The 27,484-nt window shown below is 46.3% G+C and overlaps 1 protein-coding gene across 1 annotated transcript; it reads right to left on the reverse strand.

Moving 5' to 3' along the window:
• Positions 1–570: 570 nt before the first annotated feature.
• On the reverse strand, positions 571–27,484 carry LOC143988982 (hereditary hemochromatosis protein homolog). Its single transcript, XM_077488960.1, has 5 exons — positions 27,412–27,484; positions 16,384–16,641; positions 8,197–8,472; positions 2,779–3,054; positions 571–707 (listed from the first exon to the last, which is right to left on the reverse strand). Exons 1-5 carry the CDS (start codon positions 27,482–27,484, stop codon positions 571–573), a joined length of 1,020 nt encoding a protein of 339 aa, XP_077345086.1.

Below are 27,484 nucleotides of genomic sequence, written 5' to 3' on the forward strand. Positions count from 1 at the left end.
CGCAATGTCACGAGCGATCGTGGGTGCCCGCCAGGCATTCGCATCAGCACCGGTGGCGAGCCGCGGGTGCATGCACCCCCTAGTGGCCAAAAGGCAAAGCGACATAAGGTAACAGCGTTTTTGCCCAGGGGAGAAGTAAAGAAGAGTAAAACTGCGGCGGATGGTCCAGAAGCTGTCAATGATGCTTAAAAAAAATAAAGATGAAAAATTCCTTTAAATATAATATCTGTGAGGTCCCCACAAACCATCAATTTTGTTTGGGTACAGGGTGGCACGACCGCACAATTGTCAGTTAAAGCAACGCAGTGCCAAATTGCAAAAACTGGCCTGGTTATTGAGCAACCAAATCATCCGGGGCTGAAGTGGTTAAAATCACTGCTCCTGAAAATATTATCCTTTATAAAAAAAATGTTTTGCATTGGTACATGTCTCCCAGGGCAGTACCTGGGCCCCATACCCCTTTTAGAGTTAGAACTTTCCCCCCTGTTCTGCTACAAACCGAAACAGGGTTGTGTTCGGACCATCTCTAATAAACAGACACATCAGGGATCATATGCACATTGTGATCCATCACTGTCTTCTGCTCTTTGCAATCGATACAGCACCAAATACTGTGAGAACCACCAGCAGGGATATACCCATACATAAGGCAATTACCCCTCCATTGGACATGCCTCTGCTAACTTCAGATGACTCTCCGGACAGCCCTGCATAAAGGAAACACAACATAATTATGATCTGAACAGTCAACTGAAATGGTCAATATGCAGCTTTTCTTCTTAGATGACTATGCTAAATTGGCCAGGAATATTTTTTTAACACTGCAATGTTTATTTTAAGGTCAGCAAACTGGTCCTTTGGTAAACGGCAAAAAATATATACTAATGTAAGTAAAGTATATACTTGTTTAAAAGATCCCTAGAATTTCATCTGCTGACCCCTGCACCGCTACTATGTCATGTAGTGATGTAGAAACTGGCAGAAGGAACATCAGAGCACAGAGGGGTCGAAGAATCTGACACTCCTGGAACCGGAGTCAAGTCTTGGTTTCTCTTCAATACAGACATAAACTGTTGGCATGGATTGTGGGAGAGTTGAGTATTAAAGATGAATTCTGGGTATGGCAATAATTACATTGGTATAGTTTGGACCAATGTAAGTATGTATGGGCCATACCAGTGGGATTTCGTGGAATCTGGAAATCACTGTAGTAGGCACCACTAGCTTCCACTTCCACTATCTTCTGGGTCCAGTGCTGAGCGGTTGCCCTGCTGCATTATGAATACAGGACTTTGCTCATGCTGCACAGGTGCCATTCAGGGAACAGTTTGCATTTCATCAATGCCAAGTGCCTACTAGAGTGATTTCCAGCTTCTCCGGGTTCCCAGAAGTATGGCACATCCATACTTACATTGGTTCAAGCTGGAAAAAATTGTCATACCTTCAGCTTTAACTGTCTTCTTTTCATGAGGCACGTTTTTAAATGGTGAAAGTCTTTTTAAACACTTCAGTACAGGGTGCTTTCACCCTCTTCCAGCCCAGGCCAATTTTCAGCTTTCAGCGCTGTCACATTTTAAATGTCAATTTTGCGGTCATGCAATGCTGTACCCAAACAACATTTTTAGAATTTTTTTGAGACAGATAGAGTTTTTTTTGTGGTATTTAATCACCACTGAGTTTTTTTATTTTTTGCTAAACAAATGAAAAAAAGACCAAAAATTTAGAATTTTTTTTTTAAAATTTTTCGTTTTTTACATTTTTTGTAAATAAGTAATTTTTCTCCTTCACTGATATGTACTGATGAGGAGGCACTAATATGCGGCACAGATAGCTGGCACTGATGGGCAGCCTTTATGGGCACTGATAGGCAGCACTGAAAGTCCCTACTGATGGGCATTGGCAGGCATCGCAGGTGGGGCTGCACTGATAAGCTTTACCCCCCAGTGGCCTGCTCGGTCCCTGGCTTGACACACAAGGCTGGGTCCCTGGCTTGATACCCACTGAAGTTTCCTGATTCTTTGCCGTCCCCGGTAGGTGAGAATGCTGCTCCGGTACTTGCCTCAGCTACTCACCGTGGTCCCTGGTAATTAGGCAGATAGTCCCTTACTGGCAACAGCTTCCCCATGACCTCCGACCACGACAGGTTCCCTGGCCAGCAGAACCGTCACTTTTGGTTGGATTGCGAGTCGCAATTCCAACCCTGAGCCGTTCTCTTGCTTCTGGATAGGCCCTCAGACAGCCTAGAAGCCAGATGTGCCCGGGATAGGCCCCATCTCTGGCCTAGCAGCCTGGGGCAACACGACACACATCCACCCGAGTAGATAGGTTTTCCCAGCAGGCCAAGGGATTCAAGAAAACCCCTGCCCCTTGGCTGAGATACCCCACATACCCATAACCTAACCTTGAGTTGCCCTTCTCATATCTAGTACCACCGAGTACCTGGCCACCTAGTGCTAGAAGAGCAAAGTGCAACAAGACCAAACTTAGAGAGAAATCAATGGATTTCTAACAATCAACCAGGATAACTACTCCTGGCAAGTAAATTTGTGAGGAGCAACCCTGCCTAAACCCAGGGTGCTACAGCACTATGAGGGATGAGCTGATGGGAGAAATAAAAGATTCAGGTGTTAGCTGAAGGCATAACATAAAGGGTAAATGGTGGGTAAAACATTTATAGCAAATATGTTACAGATAGAAACTGTTGTAAAAATGAATATGTGCTTTAGCTTACAATTCTCTTTATTATTATTATTATTTCAAGTATGTTATAATACGTACTCCATATTGCAATGAGTGGTGATGTCAGGCTGCTATGAGTGACGCTACATGTGTAGACATCATCCTGCTTGAGAGTGATGTTCAACAATAGCCAGGTGAGGTAGGTGATGTCGGGAAGAGGTAAGGTCACTCTCTCTATCAAACTCTCTGACATTGGCTCTCCATTCTTGTACCACGTCATGGAGATGGTCTTGGGGTAGTGCCCATATGCCCGGCAGTTCAACTGGTAGGTGGAATTTGTGATAAGCATCTGTGTCACCATTACAACTGGTGGTTCTGCAAGAAGAGATGCGTGGAATAATGTAGGGTTAAGCATGACCATAGACAGAATGCATTTTTAATCAACTTGCCAAAGATTTGACAAAGTCATACAATGATCAATTCAAACTAGAAAATGATAAAAAAAAATATATATTCTCAAATTGAGCTGTAAGCATTGTTTTGATTTTTAAAATTAAACACATCTTCTTTGATCATATTTTTTATCAAATCAAATAAATGTTGTCCCTGCCAGCCTCATAGTGCAAGCTTCCAAATTCCATTATCATTCAACTGCCTGCAGATTATTTTCGAGTTACAAATTCCATTAAATAGTGAGCAGGCTTGTTCCATTCCATGGTAATGTTGACATATCGGGGACCAGTTCCCGCTGACAACACCTTCTAGAGGTAAGTGAGTGCCGCAGGAGCAAATACTAATTTGCTGAGTGGAGTTTAATATGTTGGTGGGAATGTAACAATTCAACATATACAGTATATATTTAATACAGGAACTGTCATGAGCGCTTCTTAAATGAATTGTATCAAAAAAGAAATAAAAAAGCACATAAACATAAACAGCTTAAAATGCAAATTTTGGAAAATTAGTATTCAATTAATAGTAATTAATTCATCAATAATAAATAAAAAATACGGTTTACCTTTACTTTAGTGTAAACCCTAACATTTAACCTGAGCTAACAGGTAAAATTATAGTCACAGTGAAAAGTTTGTATATATAAAAAAAACGGTCACCACTACCATTGCTATATTCCAAAACTATGTTCCTACACTGTAAACGATGTATACTGTACTGTATATCAAACAGGCACTGTCATTGGATGCCAGGCATCCAATCATAGCAGAGGATGGGAAGAGAGGACGAGAGAAGACATCGAGAAGCTGTCCCACCAAGACAGGTAAGTGCAGACGGCGGGCCGGCGGGGGGCACACTGGCAGAATTTGATATGGAACAGTGGCTGCGTTTGATGGGGCACAGTGGGGAGCAATTAATGGGGCACAGTGGTGGCATTTTATGGGGGCCAGTGGCTGCATTTGATGGCACAGTGACTGCGTTTGATGGCACAGTGGCTGCAATTGTTGGACACAGTGGCGACAACTGATGGGCACAGTGGCTGCATTTGATGGCACAGTGGCAGCAATTGATGGGCACAGTGGCTGCATTTTATGGGGCACAGTTGCTGCATTTGATGGCACAGTGGCTGCGTTTGATGGCACAGTGGCGGCAATTGATGGGCACAGTGGCTGCATTTGATGGCACAGTGGCTGCAATTGTTGGACACAGTGGCGACAACTGTTGGGCACAGTGGCTGCATTTGATGGCAAAGTGGCCACAATTGATTGGCACAGTGGTTGCATTTTATGGGGCACAGTAGCTGCATTTGATGGCACAGAGGCATACAGTGGCTGCAATTGTTGGACACAGTGGCGACAACTGATGGGCACAGTGGCTGCATTTGATGGCACAGTGGCAGCAATTGATGGGAACAGTGGCTGCATTTTATGGGGCACAGTGGCTGCATTTGATGGCACAGTGACTGCGTTTGATTGCACAGTGGCAGCAATTGATGGGCACAGTTGCTGAGTTTGATGGCACAATGGCAGCAATTGATGGGCACAGTTACTTAATTTGATGGCACACTGGCTGCAATTGTTGGACACAGTGGGGACAACTGATGGGCAACATGGCAGCAATTGATGGGCACAGTGGCTGCATTGATAGCACAGTGGCAGCAATTGATGGGCACAGTGGCTGCATTTTATGGGGCACAGTAGCTGCATTTGATGGCACAGTGGCTGCGTTTGAGGGGCACAGTGGCTGCGTTTGATGGCACAGTGGCGGAAATTGATGGGCACAGTGGCGGCGATTGATGGCACAGTGGCGGAGATTGATGCCACAGTGACTACTATTGATGGCACAGTGGTTGCGATTGATGGGTTTATTTTCAGAATTTTTCAGTTTTTTTGCACCCCCCCAAAATTTTGAGCACCAGCCGCCACTGGTGTGTGTATATATACAGTATGTGTGTGTGTGTTTTTAGATGTATGTATGTACATTTTATGTATGCACGCTTAATCCTGATATGTGTACAATCAGAACTTATTTTCTTTTTTCTTGCTTGTTCAAAGTACCAACAAAAAAATGCTGTTCCTCTGAAAAGCGATCCATGCTCATATCACTTTTCAGAGGCATGTGACAACCGGTAAAGAGGCAATATGTTGCCTCCTGACCACTTGTTTTAACCCCTTAAAGTAATTGTATAGGTTTGCGGGGGGGGGTTTTGTTGTTTTTTTAAACATGTCATACTTACCTCCACTGTGCAGCTCATTTTGCATAGAGTGGCCCAGATCCTCCTCTTCTGGGGTCCCATGGCGGCTCTCTCGGCTCCTCCTATTATCAGATAACCCCTTAGGAAAAGCGTTTCTCCCTGGGGAGTTACCTTGCAGGAGTGCTCCCAAGTCCATCATTTGTATGACTCGCCCCTGGCGCCCGTGTCATTGGATTTGATTGACAGCAGCGGGAGCCAATGGCTGCGCTGCTATCAATCTATCCAATCAGGAGCCGAGAACCCCGGGCAAAGGAAGAGAATGTCTCTGCCAGGTGAAGTTCCAGGGCTCAGGTAAGTAAAACAGGGGGGAGGGGGGGCTTGGGGGCCGGTCACTGCAAGGTGTTTTTTTTCACTTTAATGCATAGGATGCATTAAGGTGAAAAAACACAAAGGTTTACAACTCCTTTAAATGCTTCATTACTATGCTGCAACCGCATGCAATGCACACAGTTGCAGGGTGTTTGCAGTGCAGCCCCATTCTCCTAGGGGTATACTTTAAGGGTGCCCTGACTGAAAAAAGATTGAGAAACACTGATATAGAGGAATCGATCTCTCCATTTTTCTCCTGCAGCTGCTGAATGCGACACCGCAATCCTAAATTTCCAGTCGAATGTTCCACCTACAATCTATAGTAGAATTATAATGTTGTATGACACTAGTAATAATTATATTAATTATTATTATTAGTCAATCAACATTAGAATTCTACTATAGCCTATGGACTGAGCATTTGACCATAAATGTCCCCTCGCGGCGACTGCTTCGTCGAATCTTCAAGTCGAATCTTTTCTCTCTATGTAGAATAATCTTGGACTAATAGAGGTAAGGTTAGGCACATTTGACCACAGGCTCGATAGACACAGATTGTTATTGTCAGCGTCATGTCGAATCTCCTATTCTATAGCGAACTGTTGCAACGAAAACTAAAATAAAGCATTTGTTTATGTCGGATCTTTCGGTTTTCGTTTTATGCACGTTCGTTATCGTTTGTTAAAACGATAACCAAAATACCCGAAATTCGGACGAAAACGAATGCACATGTCAAATATACACAGTATCTCACAAAAGTGAGTACACATCTCACATTTTTGTAAATATTTTATTATATCTTTTCATGTGACAACACTGAAGAAATGACACTTTGCTACAATGTAAAGAAGTGAGTGTACAGCTTGTATAACAGTGTAAATTTGCTGTCCCCTCAAAATAACTCAACACACAGCCATTAATGTCTAAACTGCTGGCAACAAAAGTGAGTACACCCCTAAGTGAAAATGTCCAAATTGGGTCCAAAGTGTCAATATTTTGTGCCCACCATTTTTTTCCAGCACTGCCTTAACCCTCTTGGGCATGGAGTTCACCAGAGCTTCACAGGTTGTCACTGGACTCTTCCACTCCTCCATGATGACACCACAGAGCTGGTGGATGTTAGAGACCTTGTGCTCCTCCACCTTCCATTTGAGGATGCTCCACAGAGGTCAATAGGGTTTAGGTCTGGAGACATGCTTGGCCAGTCCATCACATTTACCCTCAGCTTCTTTAGCAAGGCAGTGGTCTTATTGGAGGTGTGGTTGGGGTCATTATCATGTTGGAATACTGCCCTGCAGCCCAGTCTCTGAAGGGAGGGGATCATGCTCTTCTTCAGAATGTCACAGTACTGTTGGCATTCATGGTTCCCACAATGAACTGTAGCTCCCCAGTGCCGGCAGCACTCATGCAGCCCCAGACCATGACACTCCCACCACCATGCTTGACTGTAGGCAAGACTCATTTGTCTTTGTACTCCTCACCCGGTTGCTGCCACACACGCTTGACATCAACTGAACCAAAAACGTTTATCATCAGACCACAGGACATGGTCCCAGTAATCCATGCCCTTCGTTTGCTTGTCTTCAGCAAACTGTTTTCAGCTTTCTTGTGCATCATCTTTAGAAGAGGCTTCCTTCTGGAATGACAGCCATGCAGACCAATTTGATGCAGTGTGCAGCGTATGGTCTGAGCATTGACAGGCTGTCCTCCCACCCCTCCAACCTCTGCAGCAATCCTGGCAGCACTCATACGTCTATTTACTAAAGACAAGCTCTGGATATAACACTGAGCACGTGCACTCAACTTCTTTGGTGGACCATGAAGAGGCCTGTTCTGAGTGGAACTTGTCCTGTTAAACTGCTGTATGGTCTTTGTCACCATGCTGTAGCTCAGTTTCAGGGTCTTGGCAATCTTGATCTTTGATCTGTCCCTTTGAGTGCACCTCATATCACACATGAAGAAGCTGAAAGAATCTCTAAGAACCTGCTACATAGCCATCCCCGTGATCGTCCCTGGTTACCTGGCCCTGTACTAATTCCGCTGTTTACCTCACAGCGTTGAGGTAATTGCATTTTATTAGCATCACTTGCACGGACCACCACAGAAGGATTGCCGGCTCAGCACATTGCACTTTAATTCAGTGTGTTCATTAAGTCACATTATTTGATTATGTATGGGACACTTTAATGTGCTTCACTATAACCATGTAGATTTGGTTTTTTTGCACATCATCTTTTGTCACTTTTTTGTTTTTTTTATATAAATAGATCTTTTGTTTTTTTCACGGAATTAATTACTTCTACACTATACCTGTGTTTATGCATTTTTGGTGCGTGTAGCATAATATATGCACTTAGTCACTTTCGAGCTATTTTTATATACTTTATAAGTGTTATATGATGGTTGCACATAGCACCTTACTTTTGTTATTGCACGGATTTGTTTAGGTGTGTAAATATAAAAGGTGACTACTTATCCTATGTAATGGTGATAGACAATACCTCTCCTGTTAAACGTGCAGTTCCCCAGTGACAGCAGCTCATGTATATGTGGAACACATTTATTGAACAGAATATTCCTTATTTCCTTTGTCTTGTTCTCATTCACATTTAATATATAAGTTAAGTTCTGGGCTTTAGGATCTTCTGCAGTCCAGTTTGCTTCCTTCATGTTAAAACTCAAGAATGGTTTACCATCATAATGGTATCTGTATAATGTGTCAAATGTACCATTATCATAGAGGACACAGCCATCCAACAACTGCAAAATATGGAACCCTAAAAAATACAAAAAAACATTTTTTATTTTTTCTATTTCTAGCATTAATTTGCCAATGTAATAAAAGCTTGAAATTTAACTTGCTAAAAAAGGCAATAATTAATAGACAGCAGACATAAGGTTTGGTAGAGATAGACAACAATTCTTTACTTCTTTATGCTGCTTCATTTTTATGAGATAATTTGTTTCACGTCCTTTGCAGACAAGTATCCTTTTTTTTATTGTTTAAATTGTTTTGAATTTTGTCATGTCCTTTGCTGACTTATTTTGAATGAGAGGGTCTGGTTCATTGTAATCACCTGGCACACTCTCAGTGGTCTGTAGAGAAAAGCTGCAGTGGTTACATCCCTTTAAAGGATTTAACTCTTGGAGAGCGTCCCAGTAAAACTGTAATTACTTTTGCAGGGGGGTGCCTAAAATTTTACTTTTATCTTAGTGCAGACTTCTGGGAAAATCAGCGAGCCAATCCCACAGGCAGGAAATTACATCTCTGGGGCATTCTGTACATGATCTGTGCATAGAATGCCTACAGGTAGCCATACTGTATTGAATTTTACAGAAAACTACAGCACTGGAGATTGATTGAAAAGGAAAGGCAATTTTTTAAATAAAATTCAATAACAATATGACTTGTGTAACAGTTGTATATGATATACAATACAATATATATATATATATATATATATATATATATATATATATATATATATATAGTCTTAAAGCCCAACTGTAGGCAAATAAAAATTAACAATACTGCCACGTACACATGATCTGACTTTCTGGCAGACTTGGTTCGGCGGAATCCGTCGCACAATCGTGCGTGGGCTCCAGCTGACTTTTTTTCCCAAAAGTCCGACGGACCTAGAAATAAAACATGTTTCAAATCTATCCGACGGACTCAAGTCCGACGGACTAAAAATCGGTAAAACCGTTCATCTGTGTGCTGGTCCAACGGACCAAATATGATGCATCTATTGGCTACTGGCTATTGAACTTCCTTGTTTAGTTCAGTTTACCTCATCACGTTCAAAACGAATGGACTTTCGAACGGACTGAACCCTTGTACACACGATCGAAGATTCCGACGGAATGTGTCCGATCGGAGCGTTCTGACGGATATTCCGACTGTGTGTGGTCTGCATCGAACTGTTTCCACCAGAATATCCGTCGGACCAAATTTTCCAACTTGCCGGAAATATTTTCCGACAAAATACTCCGATCATGTGTAGAGAATTCCGATCGGACAAAGTGCCACGCATGCTCAGATCAAATTCCTACATCAAAGCTATTAGCTACTAGCCTGAACATAGTCCCGTCGTAACGAAATAACGTCATCCGACCGTGTGTATGCAACAGTTTTGGACAAAATCCGACGGATTTGGTTGTCGGAATCTCCGACTGTGTGTACAAGGGCTTAGTCTGGTCATGTGTGGCCAAGTCCGCTCGTTCAAAAAGTCCGTTGGACCTCCGCCGAAAGTCCTTTCGGGAAGACCGGTCGTGTGTACACGGCATCAGTGTCCTAACATCCAGTGCAGGACTATGGTACCTGCTCTAGTCTTGATGTCAGGACCCTAGACTGGTGGAGCATGGGGGTACAGATACTGCAGCTGAGGTTCAGGTAAGTAAATCTCCTTTTATTGTTACATTAGACATAACAGAACAATTAACCCTTGCAGTGTGGGTACAAACCCGCTGCATGGGGTCATTTTTTATTTGAGATGGTCTTTAAGGTTAAAAAAAAAAATCCTATTAGAACTTTCCTTCAATAGAAGATGTAATATACTCACCTCTCCAGCACCCTCTGTCTCCTACCTTCTCTGTATTTTGGTTGTAGGTAAGTGCAACCTGGTCTCCATCCAGTAGGTGGTGTTATGCCACTGTACACATGGAGCGGAGTCTTAGGCTGTAGAAAAAATAAAAAATAAAAGTCAGCAGCTACAAATACTGTAGCTGCTAACTTTTAATATATGGACACTTACCTGTCCAGGGATCCAGCGTTATCCTCATGCAACCTGTTCTTCAGGTCCCTGGCACCGACGTGTCTAGTGTGGGAACCCAGCTGTGACTGCTTGTGGTTTCAAACTGGCTTCCCACTGTACATACGTGACCTCTGACACGTCTCAAGGGCTTGCGTGCAGGGAGGGGAGTTGGGACTTCTGCTGGAATTGTTTGGGTGACTCCAGTGGAAGTGGGAGAGTGTACCTGCCAAAATTAGGTACCCAATCCCCCCCCCCCCCCCCAAAGAGATGTACCTCCTGTATTGTTAGAAGGAGAGAGGATAGTTAAAGAGGAACTTCCCATTTAGGGTGAAGTTAGTTCCACTTTAAAGTGGTTCTAAAGGTTCCTTACTTCAATGCACCCCCCCCCCCCCCCTTTTACGTACCAGAACTTTTGATCCAGTGTGGTGCCTGAGAGCAGTGGCTCTCTCCCTCCTCACTGGAGGCAGCAGTGGGAGCTATTATTATATATTGTCAGTCACAGCCTGTGAGGCAGGAGCAGGGGTAGGGCAACGAGGCACTTTGTGTGTCAATGGACTCGGAATTGAGGCTAAATGAATGCATGAATGCCCCCATAGCAAGCAGTTTGATATTCGGGCACCTGTAAGGAGGTAGGGGGCAGCGGGGGACCACAGAAGAGGAGGATCTGGGCTGCTTTGTCCAAAATCATTACACAAAGCGGGTAAGTATAACATGTTTGTAAAGGAAAACATTTTTTTTCAATAACGATCGCTTTAGGAGAAAAGTTGTTCCTTCTGTATTTGTCACAGGGGTTGCAACTGTCTGACTGCACATTGCAACTTCTGGTGACCTTTGGCAGCCATCTTGTTTTGGGACTCTATAATTTAGGGTACCCACCCCATTCAGATGTGCCTGGAGTAAATGGATAGGGACAGGGACCCTGTTTCGTGATGGAGAGTTATCAGCATGGGAAAAAGTTTCCGATTGAGTAGTATCAGCACAGGGACACCTCTGCTACTCTACAGACTTTCTGGTACCCAGACCAGCAACTGAGGGTATTTTCAGCCACCTAGAGTGCCGCTATCTAAAACTGCAACATGTCACCCTTCAGCCGGAGCTATCCTCTGCTAAAGCATGTCCAAAGTGCTGACATTGCTGAACAGTGTTCCTCTGTAAGAGCCTGTTTCAATGGCTTTTGAGCTTTTGATGATAACATCATCTGGTCTTGATCTGCTTTTGACCTCCTTCTGACCCCAATGGGACCCGCTTAAAGACTTGTATGGCAATAAAAAACCCATCTGTCATGAACGCGAGCACGCTGACATTCGGGCCTTATGCCGCGTACACGCGACCGGACTTTTCGACGGACTAGGTCCGACGGTCTTCCTGACGGACTTTCAGCGGAGGTCCGATGGACTTTCTGAACGAACGGATTTGGCCACACACGACCGGACTAAGTCCATTTGAAAGTCCATTCGTTTTGAACGTGATGACGTAAACGGGACTAAACAAGGAAGTTCAATAGCCAGTACCCAATAGCTGCCCTTACGTCATATCACACAGACGAATGTTTTTTTTTTGATTTTTAGTCTGTTGGACTTGAATCCGTCGGATAGATTTGAAACATGTTTTATTTCTAGGTCCGTCTGACTTTTGGGGAAAAAAAGTCCGCTGGAACCCACACACGATTGAATTGTCCGACGGATTCCGGTCCGCCGGACCAAGTCTGCCGGAAAGTCCGATCGTGTGTACGGGGCATTAGACTTTTCAGAATCCAACACTTCTGAGGGGTCAGATATCGATCTCTCCTGCTGTGTGCTGTTGTTCTTCCCTCTGATCCCTATATCACTGCTCAGTCCCACCATAAATGTTTTAGAAAAATGTAAACATTTTAAAGCGGGAGTCCACCGGGACTCCGCGTTTTTTGTTTTTTTTTTAAAAGCCAGCAGCTACAAATACTGCAGCTGCTGACTTTTAAATAGTGACACTTACCTGTCCAGCGCGCCCGCGATGTCGGCACCCGAAGCCGATCGCTCGCTCGTGCCGCCGCCATCTTGGGTATGGGAATCAGGAAATGGAGCCTTTCGGCTTCATTTCCCGGTTCCCTACTGTGCATGCGCGAGCCGCGCGGCGCAATCCGGACGGTCCCCGCTGCCTCTGGGAGCTGTGTGTTTCCCAGCAGGCAGCGGGGCACTTGCTGAAGGGGGCGGGCGCTTGCGGAAAGGGGCGTAACGTACGCCCCTTTCCGCAGAGAGCTAGCCCGGAAGTGGGTGCAGTTACCTGGATTATCCAGGTAACTGCACCCCCCTCCCCCCTGAAAGGTGCCGATTGTGGCGCCGGAGGGGGGGGGGGGGGGATTCCGATGAGCGGAGGTCCATTTTAGGGTGGACCTCCGCTTTAAGCTAAACTCCAGGTATGATCTTACATATGTACATTTCTCCAGCTTGTAAGTATCCATATCGCATACCTGAGGGTCCGCTGTGGCAGCTAGTACAGCGATCACTGTTATCTTGCAGGTCCTGTGCCGAGCGGTAGCCCTACTGACCATAGCGGTCGCTCATTCGGAACTACCGACATTCAAAGAATGCTTCATATTTTTTCCAGTGAATGCAAACATTCTCTGAATGGACCAGGTGAAAAGGTTCTTGACCTCTGGTATTCACTGAAAAAAATGACATGCCACTCTGTAAATGGCAGCACTCCCGAGTGAGCATCATTATGTGATCAGTGTGCAGTAGGGCTGCCCATCTACACAAGATCTAGAAGATATAGGCTATCAATGTAGTAGTGCCAAATGCTACAGTGATTGCCAGCTTCCCCAGAGGCCCATCAGTTATAAGATACACTATATTGTCAAGAGTTTTGGGACACCTGCCTTTACACGCACATGAACTTTAATGGCATTCAGTATTGAGTTGACCCACCCTTTGCAGCTATAACAGCTCCAACTCTTCTGGGAAGGCTGTCCACAAGGTTTAAGAGTGTGTCTATGGGAATGTTTGACCATTCTTCTAGAAGAGCATTTGTGAGGTCAGGCACTGATGTTGGACAAGAAGGGATGGCTCACAGTCTCCACCCTAAATCATTCCAAAGGTGTTCTACCGGGTTGAGGTCAGGACTCTGTGCAGGCCAGTCAAGTTCCTCCACCCCAAACTCGCTCATCCATGCCTTTATGGACATTGCTTTGTGCACTGGTGTGCAGTCATGTTGGAACAGGAAGGGGCCATCCCCAAACTGTCCCCACAAAGTCTTGGTATGCTGATGCCTTAAGAGTTCCCTTCATTGGAACTAAGGGGCCAAGCCCAACCCCTGAAAAACAACCCCCACCCCATAATCCCCCCTCCACCAAAATATTTGGACCAGTGCACAAATCAAGTTCCATAAAGACATGAATGAGGTGGAGGAACTTGACTGGCCTGTCCTGACCTAAATCCAATAGGACACCTTTGGGACGAAATAGAACAGAGACTATGCACCAGGCCTTCTCATCCAACATCAGTGCCTGAACTCACAAATGAGCTTCTGGAAGAATGGTCAAACATTCCCATAGACACCCTCCTAAACCTTGTGGACGGCCTTCCCAGAAGAGTTGAAGCTGTTATAGCTGCAAAGGGTGGGCCAACCCAATATTAAACCTTACAGACTAATTGTGTGATGACAGACTGTTTGCCAAAAATCGGACCGTTAGTACGCTCCTTCAGACAATTATTGTCCAACTTTCGGCCAACAAATGTTGGTTAGCAGGCTAGTAAATTTTCGGCGGTCTGTTGTCAGATTTTCTTCTCGTCTGTACACAAGTCTGTCACACAAAAGTCCAAAATACAAATACGCATGCTCGGAATCAATACTCACCAAACACGACATTAGCAGAAGGTGCCCAAAGGGTGGCGCTCAAGAGCTGAAATTCCTTGTAGTATTTCACTACGTTCGTGTTTTTCGGCCGACAATTGTGTACCCTTAGTATGCAAGACAAGTTCACGGCATATGCCCTTCAGACAAAAGTCTGGCACTATGGGGGTTATTTACTAAAGTCAAATCCACTTTGCACTGCAAGTGCACTTGGAAATAAAGTCATTGTAGATCTGAGGGGGACATGCAAGGAAAATAAAAAAAATAGCAATTTAGCTTGCACATGATTGGATGATAAAATCAGCAGAGCTTCCACTCATTTCAGATCTACTCCTTATATTTAGAACGACTGCACTTCCAAGTGCACTTTCAATGCAAAGTGGAGTTGCCTTTCGCAAATAACCTCCTATGTCTGCTGAAAATCAGATTGTGTGTACAAAGGCTTAACCACTTAAGCCCCGGACCAATTTGCAGCCAAAGGACCAAACCCCTTTTTGCGATTCGGCACTGCGTCGCTTTAACTGAACAAAATTGGCGTCCTTTTTTCCCCACAAATAGAGCTTTCTTTTGGTGGTATTTGATCACCTCTGCGGTTTTTATTTTTTGCACTATAAACAAAAATAGAGCGACAATTTTGAAAATGCAATATTTTTTACTTTTTGCTATAATAAATATCCCCCAAAAAATATATAAAAAAATATTTATTTTCCTCAGTTTAGGCCGATACGTATTCTTCTACATATTTTTGGTAAACAAAATCTCAATTAGTGATTATAGATTGGTTTGTGCAAAAGTTATAACATTTAAAAATTAGGGGATAGTTTTATAGCATTTTTATTAACATTTTTTTTTTTTTTTTTACTAGTAATGGCGGTGATCAGTGATTTTTATTGTGACTGCGATATTATGGCAGACACATCGGACATTTTTGACACATTTTTGGGACCATTGTCATCTATACAGCAATCACTGCTATATAAATGCAGTGATTCCTGTGTAAATGACACTGGCGTTGAAGGAGTTAACCACTAGGGGGCAGTGTAGGTGTTATGTATGACATGATGTGTTTTTTTTTATTGTAGGGGGCGTGGCCTGGCATGTGACGTCACTGATCGTCCTTCCCTATAAAAGGGAAGAGACAATCAGTGACAGCCACACAGGGAAGCACGGGGAGAGGTTTGATTACACAGACCTCTCTTCGTTCTTCAGCTGTGTGACCCGACTGAGGGACACCAGTGGCGATCGGGTCCGCTGGTCCAGCGGCCACGGTCACGGAGCACAGGACCGGGTCGGGAGCGCACCGCCGGCGGAGTGCTCGCGACCCACGGCTGGGCACTTAAAAAGCAAAGTACAGGTACGTGCTTGTGCCCAGTCGTGCCATTCTGCCGACGTATATCGGCGTGAGGTGGTCCTTAAGTGGTTAAGACTGGGATGCCATTAAAGTTTGTGTGTGTGTGTGTGTGTGTAAAGGCAGGCGTCCCAATACTTTTGGTACTTTAGTGCATGTATGCACGAGTTTGCAATTAAGATATTACCTGGAGTTCAGCTTTTGAATATGTTAAAAAAACAAATACATTATTATACAAACCTCCACTTAGAAACCCAATTCGTATTATAAAAATGAACCCATATTAATAACAATATTTACTTAAAGAGGAAGTAAACCCTGATGGGTGTTACTTCCTCTTTCATTCCCTGCAAAGGCAAAGCATAATGGACTACTATGAATCGCATAGTAGTCCATTATGTGTCACTTACCTGACACAGGAGCCAGCGACATCACTGCTGTCCCCTGTAGTCCGGCGCATCCATCTTCTCTGCATGCGCACGGGAGCCGCCACTCGCGGCATATCGCCGTTGACCGCGGCGCCCTCAGTGCGCCTGCGCGCCGCTGTCTACGGCACATGCACCGTAGACAGCGGTGCCTGTCTTTCGGCAAATATCTCCTAAACCGTGTAGGTTTAGGAGATATTTCTTGGACCTACAGGTAAGCCTTAATCTAGGCTTACCTGTAGGTCAAAGTTGGTTGTAAGGGTTTACAAGCACTTTAATGCTGATCCTGTTCCACCATTATCCCCCAAAAGCTCTGAAAAGTTGACTCACCTTCAGTGTCATTCAGACCCCATTTCAGCATCTGGAGAAAACTTTGCATGTGCTGCTGTATATTGAACTCATTAATACTGGCATCCAATAAGGTGGAATTGGCTCTTCTAAACCATGGCACCCTGCGTTCTATCACCTTATTGTTACTGTCATACCAGTACAGTGTGATGTCATCAATGGACCTGGTCGAGTAGTAAGTCGGGTAGTAGTAGTTGATGTCATTGGTGATAGTTGTGAAGAAAAAATGTGAGTGGCTGACTGTGCAAGAGAAAGAAAGAAAAAAATGTAACAAAAATAAAACATACATGTAATAAAGTCAGAATTTATCCATCCATAGTATGTACTGTGCAATTCCAGGAATAACTGATTTCTCTCTCCAGTGGGACATAACATTCTGGAGGGAATCAATCAAATACAAGAGGGGAATTCCATGACTAAAACACATTTTTAGTACAGTTGGGAAGAATTAGAATGACAAATTTGCATTTGCAGGAACGTGCTGAACCTACATGCTAAACATTCGGCTTGCGGTTTTGGCACAGCCGTATTCACTTACATTCACTTACATAGGAGAGTTTGACAGGCAGTCCTTCCTATACTGTAAACCTCTGTATGTAGCATTAAAATTGTGTATGCAACAAAGCTGCACCCTGCCCTCTTGTAGGTGGGCAGACGTGGGTGGTAAATACGTGGATCATCCACCTGTTTTTACCGACACTGTTCAACTATGTGAAAGGAGATGTAGCGTTATCACATGGGCAAGAAATAAAGGAATATCTCTCCCCAATGTGGTCACAAATGGGCTGTAGTTGAACCTTCAGGGTGATCGTACACATTACAATTTGACTGCACAATTTATTTTAAAGAAGTATAGCCAAAGTAATTTTGTCTATACTCCTCCTGGGTGGGTCACAGGAGTGTAGTTTGTTCTGCATTCCTATGACCTGTTTTCAGCCCACAGTGACTGATGTCACTCAGCCAGTCCAGGCCTGGGAATGATTCTGACTCTAAAGTTGGGAGCCGCCCAGAAGCCTAAACTGGCACCTGGTTAGATCTCTCTGTGACCTGCTGGGAGCCTGAGCCAGCCACTCCCGTCACCAGTACAGCCTGGTGCTCCACAGAGCACTGGAGGAGCAGAGCAGAGAGCTGGAGACTGACAATTATCAGCTCTCTGCTCAGAGTAGAGGGGGAGAACTGAGCGATCAGCAGTGTTTGATCGCTTAGCTCTCAGTGCAAAGCCAGCGGGGGACAGATGCATAGCAAACATTATTCTGAGCTCATAATAAGGTAAGAATAGGAATACACAATTACTGCAGTACCAGTCTGTGGCCACTAGATGGCCGTCACACAACATATAGAATAGGAAAACACGGTGACTGCAGTACCAGTCTGTGGCCACTAGATGGCTGTCACACAACATACAGCAGGGGTGCCGAACCAGTGGCCTGAGGTTCACATGTGGCCCGCGGAGCCCTTTGATGTGGCCCGCGACCTCCTGCTCTGGGATGGCGGGTTGGCAAGCCCAGATTTCAGGTTGTCTACCCACCATGCCAGAGCATCAGTGTTGTGCATGAAGCCAGTGGCAGAGGAAGCAAATGCACTCTGCCTGGGACAGCAAGTTTATTACTAAAATCACAGTGTATATATTGACATATATGTTATACAGTGGTTAATGGGCTGCTTTTAAACTGATCTGCAGGTGTAGCGCAGTGCATCTGCAGCTTACCTGCACTGAGCCACAGGCTTCTGGTTTTACCTGTGGGTTTGGTGAACTTTCAGAAAGAGCACCACATTTGCAGAATATGATAGAATTCTATGGCAAAATACAGCTAACCTGCAGGAAAGCCACAAGTGCGGGTAGACTGCAGACCATCAGTTTAAAAGTAGCCTTAGGCCCCTTTAACATGATCTGTTTGACCCAATCAGACCCTCCATTCACCTCTATGGAGCGGCAGACGCAAATAGACTTGTGTCCATTTACACCTGCCTCCTTCCAATCCGATCTGCTAAAAAAACGGAAAGTGGATGCGTCCCCTTCCATTTGATCAGACGAGAGGACCCATAGAGTAGAGAGGGCTGTGTCTGTGTCCGCTTTGCATACACAGACTGGACGCAGAACTGTCATCTGCTCATTGTTGCCCGCGACTGGTTACTAAGTTGCTTAAGTGACCCTCGCTCATCAAAAGGTTGGGCACCCCTGACATACAGTATAGGCCAGGGATAGGCAACCCCCCGGCATTCCACTCCCTCCCCATCAACAGAGCAGCGCAGGGAAGTGTCAGTGAGACACTAATACATTACAATTTCAGAGTTCCCCACACCGCACCTTCACTGAGGGGGAGGCACTGCACCCCCCAAAATTGGTTCTCTAACTTTGCTGTAGCTGCGATTGTCAGCTTGTGTGATGGGGAAGAGATTAGGTGCAGTTCTGTTGGGGGGGGGGGGGGGGGGGGAGTCCCTGTTTCCAGGAGGAGGAGGACTGTCATTGGCCACTGCTAAAGCCAATCACAGTCCTGCTAGCCCCGCCCATCATCTGCAGGAAGGTGACTCGATTGGTTGCCACTACCAATCTCAGAAAGAAGAGATTTCACTGTGATTGAGAAAACCAATCAGGTGACAGTTTGTGGAATTATTGTTGAGCTTCTCGTAACTTTGTTAAAATGACTCCTGAACCTTTTTGTCACTTACTACTGAACCCGGCACTCTGTGTCCCTTTAAGCCACAGCCAGTATTCAGAGTAAAGCAACATTTTTGTTTCTCAGCTGCGGGGGCCCAACGTATGATCCTGCATACAGGCCCACTGTTTTCAGAAAATACCCCTGACCTGAGCTCATCATTGTGCATCCATTCCAGATGCTTGTATGTAACATCACATACATCGCATACAGTACATCACATACATCACATACAGTACATCACATACATCACATACATCACATACAGTACATCACATACATCACATACAGTACATCACATACATCACATACATCACACATCACATACAGTACATCACATACATCACATACATCACACATCACATACAGTACATCACATACATCACATACATCACATACAGTACATCACATACATCACATACATCACACATCACATACAGTACATCACATACATCACATACATCACATACAGTATATCACATACATCACATACAGTACATCACATACATCACATACAGTACATCACATACATCACATACAGTACATCACATACATCACATACAAGCACGTGGGCTGGATGCGAGAGGTGGATCAGCAGGAGGAGTGTGCCAGGACAGGTATATGTCATCTCTGCTTCCTTTCACCACTCTGCATATCATAGATGAGCAGGAGGGTACAGCGGTGGAGAAAATGAGCAGGTGGGGTTCCGAGGTGGGACAGAATAGCAGGAGAGTACAGCGTTGGGGCAGATGTGCAGAGAGGTACAGTTGTGAAAGAGATGAGAAGGGGGCTCAGTGCTGGGGCAGATGAGAAGAGGGTTCAGTGGTGGGACAGGACAGCAGGGGGGTAGAGCAGTGGGACAAATGTGAAAGGAGGTGTATTGGTGGGACAGATCAGAGCAGGGAGTTACGGTGGTGGGGCAGGAAAGCAGGGGGTACAAAGGTGAGACAGATGTGCAGGAGGTACATTGGTGGTGCAGATGAGAAAGCGGGTTACAGTGGTGGGGAAGATGAGCAGATGGGTTCAGTGTTAGGACAGATGAGAAGGTGATTCAGTAGTGAGACAGAGGAGCATGAGGGTACGGCGGCGGAGCAGATGTGCAGGGAGTTACAGTGGTAGGGCATACGAGAAAAGGGGTGCATTGATGGGGCAGATGAGCAGGGGGGTTACAGTGGTGGGACAGAAGAGCAAGGGAGTACAGTGGTGGGGCAGATGTGCAGGAGGTACAGTGGTGGGAGGGATGAGAAGGGGGTTCAGCACTGGGACAGAAAAGCAAGGGGGGTACAGTGATGGAGACTGACAGAGATGAGATGGAGACTACAGATGAGATGGAGGGTTCAGTGTTGGGGCAGATGAGAAGGGGGGGTACAGCGGCGGGGCAGATGTGAAAGGAGGTGCATTGGTGGGACATATGTGAAGTGGGTTCAGCGGTGGGGCAGAGGAGCAGGGGTGTACAGAGGTGGGGCAGATGTGCAGAGGGGTGCAGAGAAGAAAGGAGGTACATTGGTGGAACACATGAGCAGGTGGAACAGAGTACAGTGGTGGGGCAGATGAGTAGATAAGTTCAGTGTTAGGACAGATGAGAGGGTTCAGAGGTCAGACAGAAGAGCATGGGGGTACAGCGGTGGAGCAGGTGTGCAGGGAGGTACAGTGGTGGGGCAGATGAGAAAGGGGGAGCATTGGGGGGGCAGATGAGCAGGGGGGACAGTGATCTGAGGTGTGACAGTGCAGGAATTGGGGCTGATCTGAGGCGTGAGTGCAGGATGTTATTTTCTCACTACTACTCAAGTAGTTTACAGCATTTACTTGATAAAATCATTTTTGTGTTTCAGTGTGACATCTTTTTGTTGGCACGCTCAATTTCTTTGAAAACATTTTTCGGCACACTGTGTTTAAAAGGTTGCCTACCCCTGGTATAGAATAAGAAAACGCAGTGGCTGTAATACCAGTCTGTCAAAGTACATCTAGCGTAGCAAAATTCTATAATTGTAGTACCAGTCTGCAACCACTAGATGGATGTAATACAACATATAGCCACTTAAAGTGGTTCTGCAGCTAAAAAAAATATATTAAAAGCCAGCAGCTACTAATAATGCAGCTGTCGACTTTTGATAAAATCACACTTACCTGTCCCAGGGTCCAGCGATGTCGGCGGCAGATGACGAGCGATCGCTCGTCTCTCTGCTGCCCCCGCCGCCATCCTCTGTCAGGGAATCGGGAAGTGAAGCGTTGCGGCTTCACTGCCCGGTTCCCTACTGCGCATGCGTGAGTCGCGCTGCGCGTCTCTTCTGGTCCCCACTGTGTCCTGGGAACTGTGTGTTTCCCAGAACACAATGGGGGGGGGCATCTGCGGGGGTCTGCGGCGGTATGTCCCGGAAGTGGGTGCAGATACCTGGATTATCCAGGTAACTGCACCCCCCTCCCCCCTGAAAGGTGCCGATTGTGGCACCGGAGGGGGGAGGGATCAGATTAGCGGAGCTTCCACTTTAGGGTGGAGAACCGCTTTAACCTCCGGGGAAATTTGATCCCCTTCTTGCCCAGGCCATGTTTTGTTATTCAGTACTGTGCTACTTTAACTGACAATTGCGCGATCATGCAACACTATACTCAAACAAAATTTGTATCATTTTTTTCCCCATTCAAATAGAGCGTTCTTTTGTTGGCATATCAGATATGTGATCCAGCACAGAGCAGCTGCCCTGCAGCAGTATATTTATGTGGGGTGGTGCACAACTGGATAGCGCTGCAAAACACAGTAGCTGTAATACCAGTCTGCGGCAACTAGGTGGCAGTCACGTTATCTAACATAGGAAAACACAATGACTATAATACCAGTCTGCAGCCCCTAGATCAGTGATGGCGAACCTTGGCACCCCAGATGTTTTGGAACTACATTTCTCATGATGTTCATGCACTCTGCGGTGTAGTGGAGCATCATGGGAAATGTAGTTCCAAAACATCTGGGGTGCCAAGGTTTGCCATCACTGCCCTAGATGGCTGTCACAAAGCATATAGCAGTGGAAAACACACAACGGATTTAATATCAGCCTGAGACCACTAGAAGGTTGTCACATTGCATTAGAATATAAAAATGCAGTGCCTGTATTTACTTGTCTGTGGCCACTAGATGTGAGTCACGGCATGTCTAGCATAGACAATTGCAGTGGCTGTAGTATCAGTCTGCAGCAACTAGATAGCTGTCCCACTGCATGGAGCAGTGGAAAACAAAGTTTATGTAATACCAGCCAGTGGTGGCCCGTGCATTGTGGGCACATGAGCGCCAACCCCCCATCCCTGCCTCCGCCGCCTCCCTATCTATGCGCCTGGCCCCTTTCAGTATGCCAGAGGCATAGACTCCTATGGTGGGGTGTTTTTTTTATTTATGCACCTGATTAGAGCCAGAGACTCTAATAGGCTTCAAAAAAGGACAGGCTTGGGGCACAGAGAGTGCGCCCTGATCCTACCCAATTGTGTGACCATAGTGAATGAATTTTCCCTATTTTCACACCACAGTGCCTCCCCGCCAATCAGGAGGCAGGTCAGCGAAACCTGTTTCCCAATTGGCCAAAGTGCCAGACAATCCTATTGGATTGGATGCCTAGTGCTTTGGCAAAAGAGGAACAGAGCAGAGGAAGTATGAGGAGCAGACTTCTCCACCGCCGCTGCTGCCTGGAGGAGAAACAGCCCAGTAAATGCCAGACTGCCTGCACGGGGGAGGGGGCTGTTGTCAGTTTGCCATGAGCCACCTCCGGGGGGTACCTGTGTCAGTGTGGCCACCTGGGGGGCCTGGGGCAGTGCTGCTGTCAGTGTGAGCCCCCTTCCAGCATGGTTGTGCTGTCAGTGTGCAGCGAGCCAACTATCTGTGATGTTGGGCTGTATACCCTATCTGTGATGTTCAGCTGTATACCCTATCTGCAGGGTCGGACTGGCTTACCGGGATACTGGGACATTTCCCGGTAGGCTGCCCGCCCTGGGGCCACTTTGATCTATGATGTGGCTGTAGTGCTCCCCTCCCTCCTCCTCCCCCTCCTCCTGCCTACTTGTCACACAGTGGGAGACTGCTGTGTCACGGAGCTGAGTGTGAAAAGTTTGGCCGCGCTATGATAAAAGTCCCGACCCCTCCTAGAGCAGCAATGGTGGCAATGATGGTCACGGTGAGGCAGCAATGATGGGCACAGTGAGGCTGCAATGATGGGCACAGTGAGGCTGCATTGACGGGCACAGTGAGGGTGAATTGACAGGCACAGTGAGGCTGCATTGACGGGCAGTAAGGTTGCATTTGATGGGCACTGGTGAGGCTGCATTGATCTCATGTATCATGTCTGCAGTCTCTGACCATCTGTTGTATCATGTCTGCAGTCTACCGAGAGTGGATTACCACCGCTGGAATCTTTTTTTTATTTTTAATAAAGGACTTATCCCAACAGTGTCTGTTTTCTTACAATTTTTTACACCTTCTTTGTGAAATGGTAGGGATATAATGTACCTGTTACCATTTCAAACAGGGGGGGCGGCAGGATCTGAGGGTCCTCTTTTTAAAGGGGGCTTCCAGATTCCGATAAGCCCCCGGCTCGCAGACCCCCACAACCACCGTTGTGGTGATGAGGCCCTTGTCCCCATCAACATGGGGACATGTTGCTTTTTTCAGGGGAGGGCATCATTTTAAGGTAACCCATGCTCTGACCCTTTTTGACAATGTCATTATCACAGTCAGAGACTGCAGATGAAGTACTGGAGACAGGGGACTTAGAAAGAAGTCTTGACTCAAAATCGTCTGACTCGGCAGTCCAGCAGACAATATGCCCATCTGTGTGGTAGTCCGCCGGACTTTTCAAATGGGGCTTGCCCACACACGGAGTAAAGTCCGTATTTGTGAATGTGACTACAGGTAGACAGGACTAGTGAAGGAAGTCAATGTCGCCGCCTCCATCGGCGAGATTGACACCTCGCGAGCCCGTGGCCTGGTATGGGTTTTAAGGGGAACCCCTACGCTGAAAAAACGATGCGAGGGTCCCCCCAAAGTTCATACCAGACCCTTATCCGAGCACACAGCCCGGCCGGTCAGGAAAGCAGGTGGGGACGAGCGAGCACCCCCCCCTGAATCGTACCAGGCCATGTGTCCTCAACATGGCGGGGTCCTTTGGGGAAGGGGGGGCCCTGCGGCCCCCCACCCCAAAGCACCTTGTCCCCATGTTGATGAGGACAAGGGCCGGTTGTCAGTGTCTGCGGGCGGGGGGCTTATCGGAATCCGGGAGCCCCCTTTAACAAGAGGGCCCCCAGATTCTGGCCCCCCACCCTATGTGAATGAGTATGGGATACAATGTACCCCTACCCATTCACCTGGGGGGGAAAAGTGTAAATAAAAAAAACACAACACAGGATTTTAAAGTAGTTTATTAGACAGCTCCGGGGGTCTTCTCGCTGTGCTCCTCCGCTATCTTCTGCTCTTTTACCGCTCTTTTACTAGCGGAGGAGCCCGACTTTCTCCTTCGAGGTCGCCGCTGTTCGGGGGTCTTCTTCCGACTTCGGGGGTCTTTCCCAGTTCTTCGGTTCTTCTGCCGGGCCTCCGCTATCTTCTTCCAGCTCTTTTACTAGCGTTGACCCGGTCTTGTCGCTGTCGCCACCTTTTTCTTCTTCTTCTTCTCTTCTCTTCTACAGATGTTGACACAACGCTTTCTCCGTCCGTAATACCAGGGACACGTCGCACGGAGACTTATATAGGCATAAGGGGCAGGGTCATCGGGTAATGTCACATGGTGACCTCACCCCTTAAGATGTCACAGTCCCAGCATCCCCCGGGAAGGGGGCACAAGGTACACTGAGCCACTCAACCACCGCTGGGAAGGAGTAGAGGGTGTGCTGAGCACCTAAGGCACTGCTGAGAGGGGGCACAAGGTGCCCTGGACCACCGCTGGGAAGGAGTAGAGGGAGTAGAGGGTCTGCTGAGCTTCAAAGGCACTGCTGGGAGGGGGCACAAGGTATATTGAGCCACTGAACCACTGCTGGGAGCAGGTACAGAGTATACTAAGCTTTTGCTGATCCTCGCTGGGCCGGTCCGTCTCCGACACAGACACAATCCCTCTCTCCTCTATGGGGAAATTGGGCAAAAACTGACACTTTCATCCGATCATATCCGATCCCCCAGACAGATGGAAAATAGGCAGTGCCGGGACAAGGCCATCTAGTGCCCAGGGCAAAGATGGCAAACTGCAGCCCCCCCCCCCCCCCCCCCCCTATAAAGAAAGAGTAAGTAGTGCCCTTTCAAAACCAGAAAACACTTAAAACAACACAATAATACAACAATAAAATACTGTAGCTTCATCGCAGTATATGTACTGCATCTGCGGCAGGTTGGCAAATGGTTGAAGTGTAAAGTTCACCTTTCTCGACAGGACACCGGTAGCTCTCTATGGTCCTGCACTGACCACTACACAACACTTCACTCTACACTACACTTATACTGACACCAGCCCTTTCTTTTATTTATACAATGTTTCCCTGAAAATAAGACCTAGCGTGATTGTCGGTGATGGCTGCAATATAAGCCCTACCCCCCTTGTAGGGCTTATTTTCAGTGTATGGCTTATTTTCAGGGAAACAGGGTAGGGCTTATTTGGGGGGTAGGGCTTATATTTCAGCCATCACCGACAATCACGCTAGGTCTTATTTTTCGGGGAAACAGGGTACTAATTCGAACTACTTGTCCTATCTCTCTAGCTGGCTGCTCCCTCTCTCCCCAGACCATATCCACTCTTTCCCCTGCAGCTTGTAGCTTCCATCATTCCGTAGGAGAAGGGGAGCCTGGAGGAGGTGAGGACAGCAGCAATGGTCACAGCGAGGTGGAGGTGGCGACGGAGGTGGGGGCGGGACACCAGGAGCAACCGCAATCGCAGATAGGCCAGCCCCACCGTGATCGCGGATAGGCCAGGCCCGCCACCATCATGGATAGGCCAGCCCTGCTGCCATAGCGGATAAGCCATCCCGGCCACAATCGGGGATAGGCCAACCCTACTGTGATCATGGATAGGCCAGTCACGGTCACCGCATGACACCATTTGCCAAATCACAGGGCACCAGCCACTCAGGTGCACAGGGAGTAAACATTAGGGAGACACACACTGCCTGGCGCCCTCCTTCCTACAATAAATTGCTCTGTCCCTTCCGCCCACCCCTTGTACCGGCACTGAAAATAGAACCACTATCCATCTGGATTTTGCGTATTGGCCGCTTCATAAGGGAGAGTGCGAGGTCTGATCAGGTCTGTCTGAAAAACTGACAGACGGATTTGATCAGAAAGCCCGTATGAAAGGGCCCTAAAGGTCCTTTAACCACATGCCGACCAGCACACAATATACGTCAGCACAATGGCACGTCTTGGCAAATGCGCGTACAGGTACGTCCCCTTTAAGATGCGGCATTGTGGATGCGTACCCACCACGTGCTCCATGACCGTGGGTCCTGCAGGCTCAATGCCTGCTGGGTGCCCGCGATCGCGTCACGGAGAGGAAGAACGGGGAGATGCCATAAAGAGATGTAAACGAGGCATTTCCCGTTCTGCCTAGTGACATGGCAGGGATCTACTGCTCTCTTTCATCAGGAGCAGTGGTTGCTGTCAGGTGAGTAGTAGCCCATCCCCCTACAGTTAGAATCACTCACTAGGTCACACTTAACCACTTGATCACCCGCTAGTGTTAACCTCTTCCCTGCCAGTGTCATTTACACAGTAATCAGTGTATTTTTATAGCACTGATCGCTGTATAGATTACAATGGTCCCAAAATAATGTCAAAAGTGTCCGATGTGTCCGCCATAATGTCACAGTCCAGCTAAAAATCACAGATCGCTTCATTACTAATAAACAATAAATAAATAATAAAAATAATGCCATAAAACTATCCCCTATTTTGTAGACGCTATAACTTTTCCTCAAACCAATCAATAAACGCTTATTTCGATTTTTTTTTAAGCAAAAATATGTAGAAAAATACGTATTAGCCTAAACAGAGGGAAAAAAATGTGTTTTTTAAATATATTTTTGGAGGATATTTAGTATTGCAAAAAGTAAAAAAAATATTGCTTTTTTTTTCAAAATTGTCGCTCTTTTTTTGTTTATAGCGCAAAAAATAAAAATGGCAGAGGTGATCAAATACCACCAAAAGAAAGCTCTATTTGTGGGAAAGAAAGGACATCAATTTTGTTTGGGTACAGCATCGCACAACTGCGCAATTGTCACTTAAAGCAATGCAGCGCTTATCAGGAAGTGCTCTGGTCAGGAAGGGGGTAAATTCTTCCGGGGCTGAAGTGGTTAAATTAACTTTACTACAAAGGAATACAAAATGTGAAATTTTACGTACCTGAAGAAACAATAGGAGAAGATGGGAAAAGGATCACAGACAGCGATATAAAAAGTACATATGGCTCCATCAT

This window comes from Lithobates pipiens, unplaced genomic scaffold, assembly GCF_037356315.1.
Source record: "Lithobates pipiens isolate NorthernLeopardFrog02 unplaced genomic scaffold, aLitPip1_a1.2 Scaffold_1, whole genome shotgun sequence".
NCBI classification, from domain to species: Eukaryota; Metazoa; Chordata; class Amphibia; order Anura; family Ranidae; genus Lithobates; species Lithobates pipiens.

Excerpts from the sequence above, each read along its gene's own strand:
- LOC143988982 (XM_077488960.1), bottom strand. The coding sequence starts at position 27,484 with ATGATGGAGCCATATGTACTTTTTATATCGCTGTCTGTGATCCTTTTC. Across the intron at positions 16,642-27,411 it reads TTCTCCTATTGTTTCTTCAG|TCAGCCACTCACATTTTTTC; the intron begins GTACGTAAAATT and ends TCTCTTGCACAG. Across the intron at positions 3,055-8,196 it reads CTGCACGTTTAACAGGAGAG|AACCACCAGTTGTAATGGTG; the intron begins GTATTGTCTATC and ends CTCTTCTTGCAG.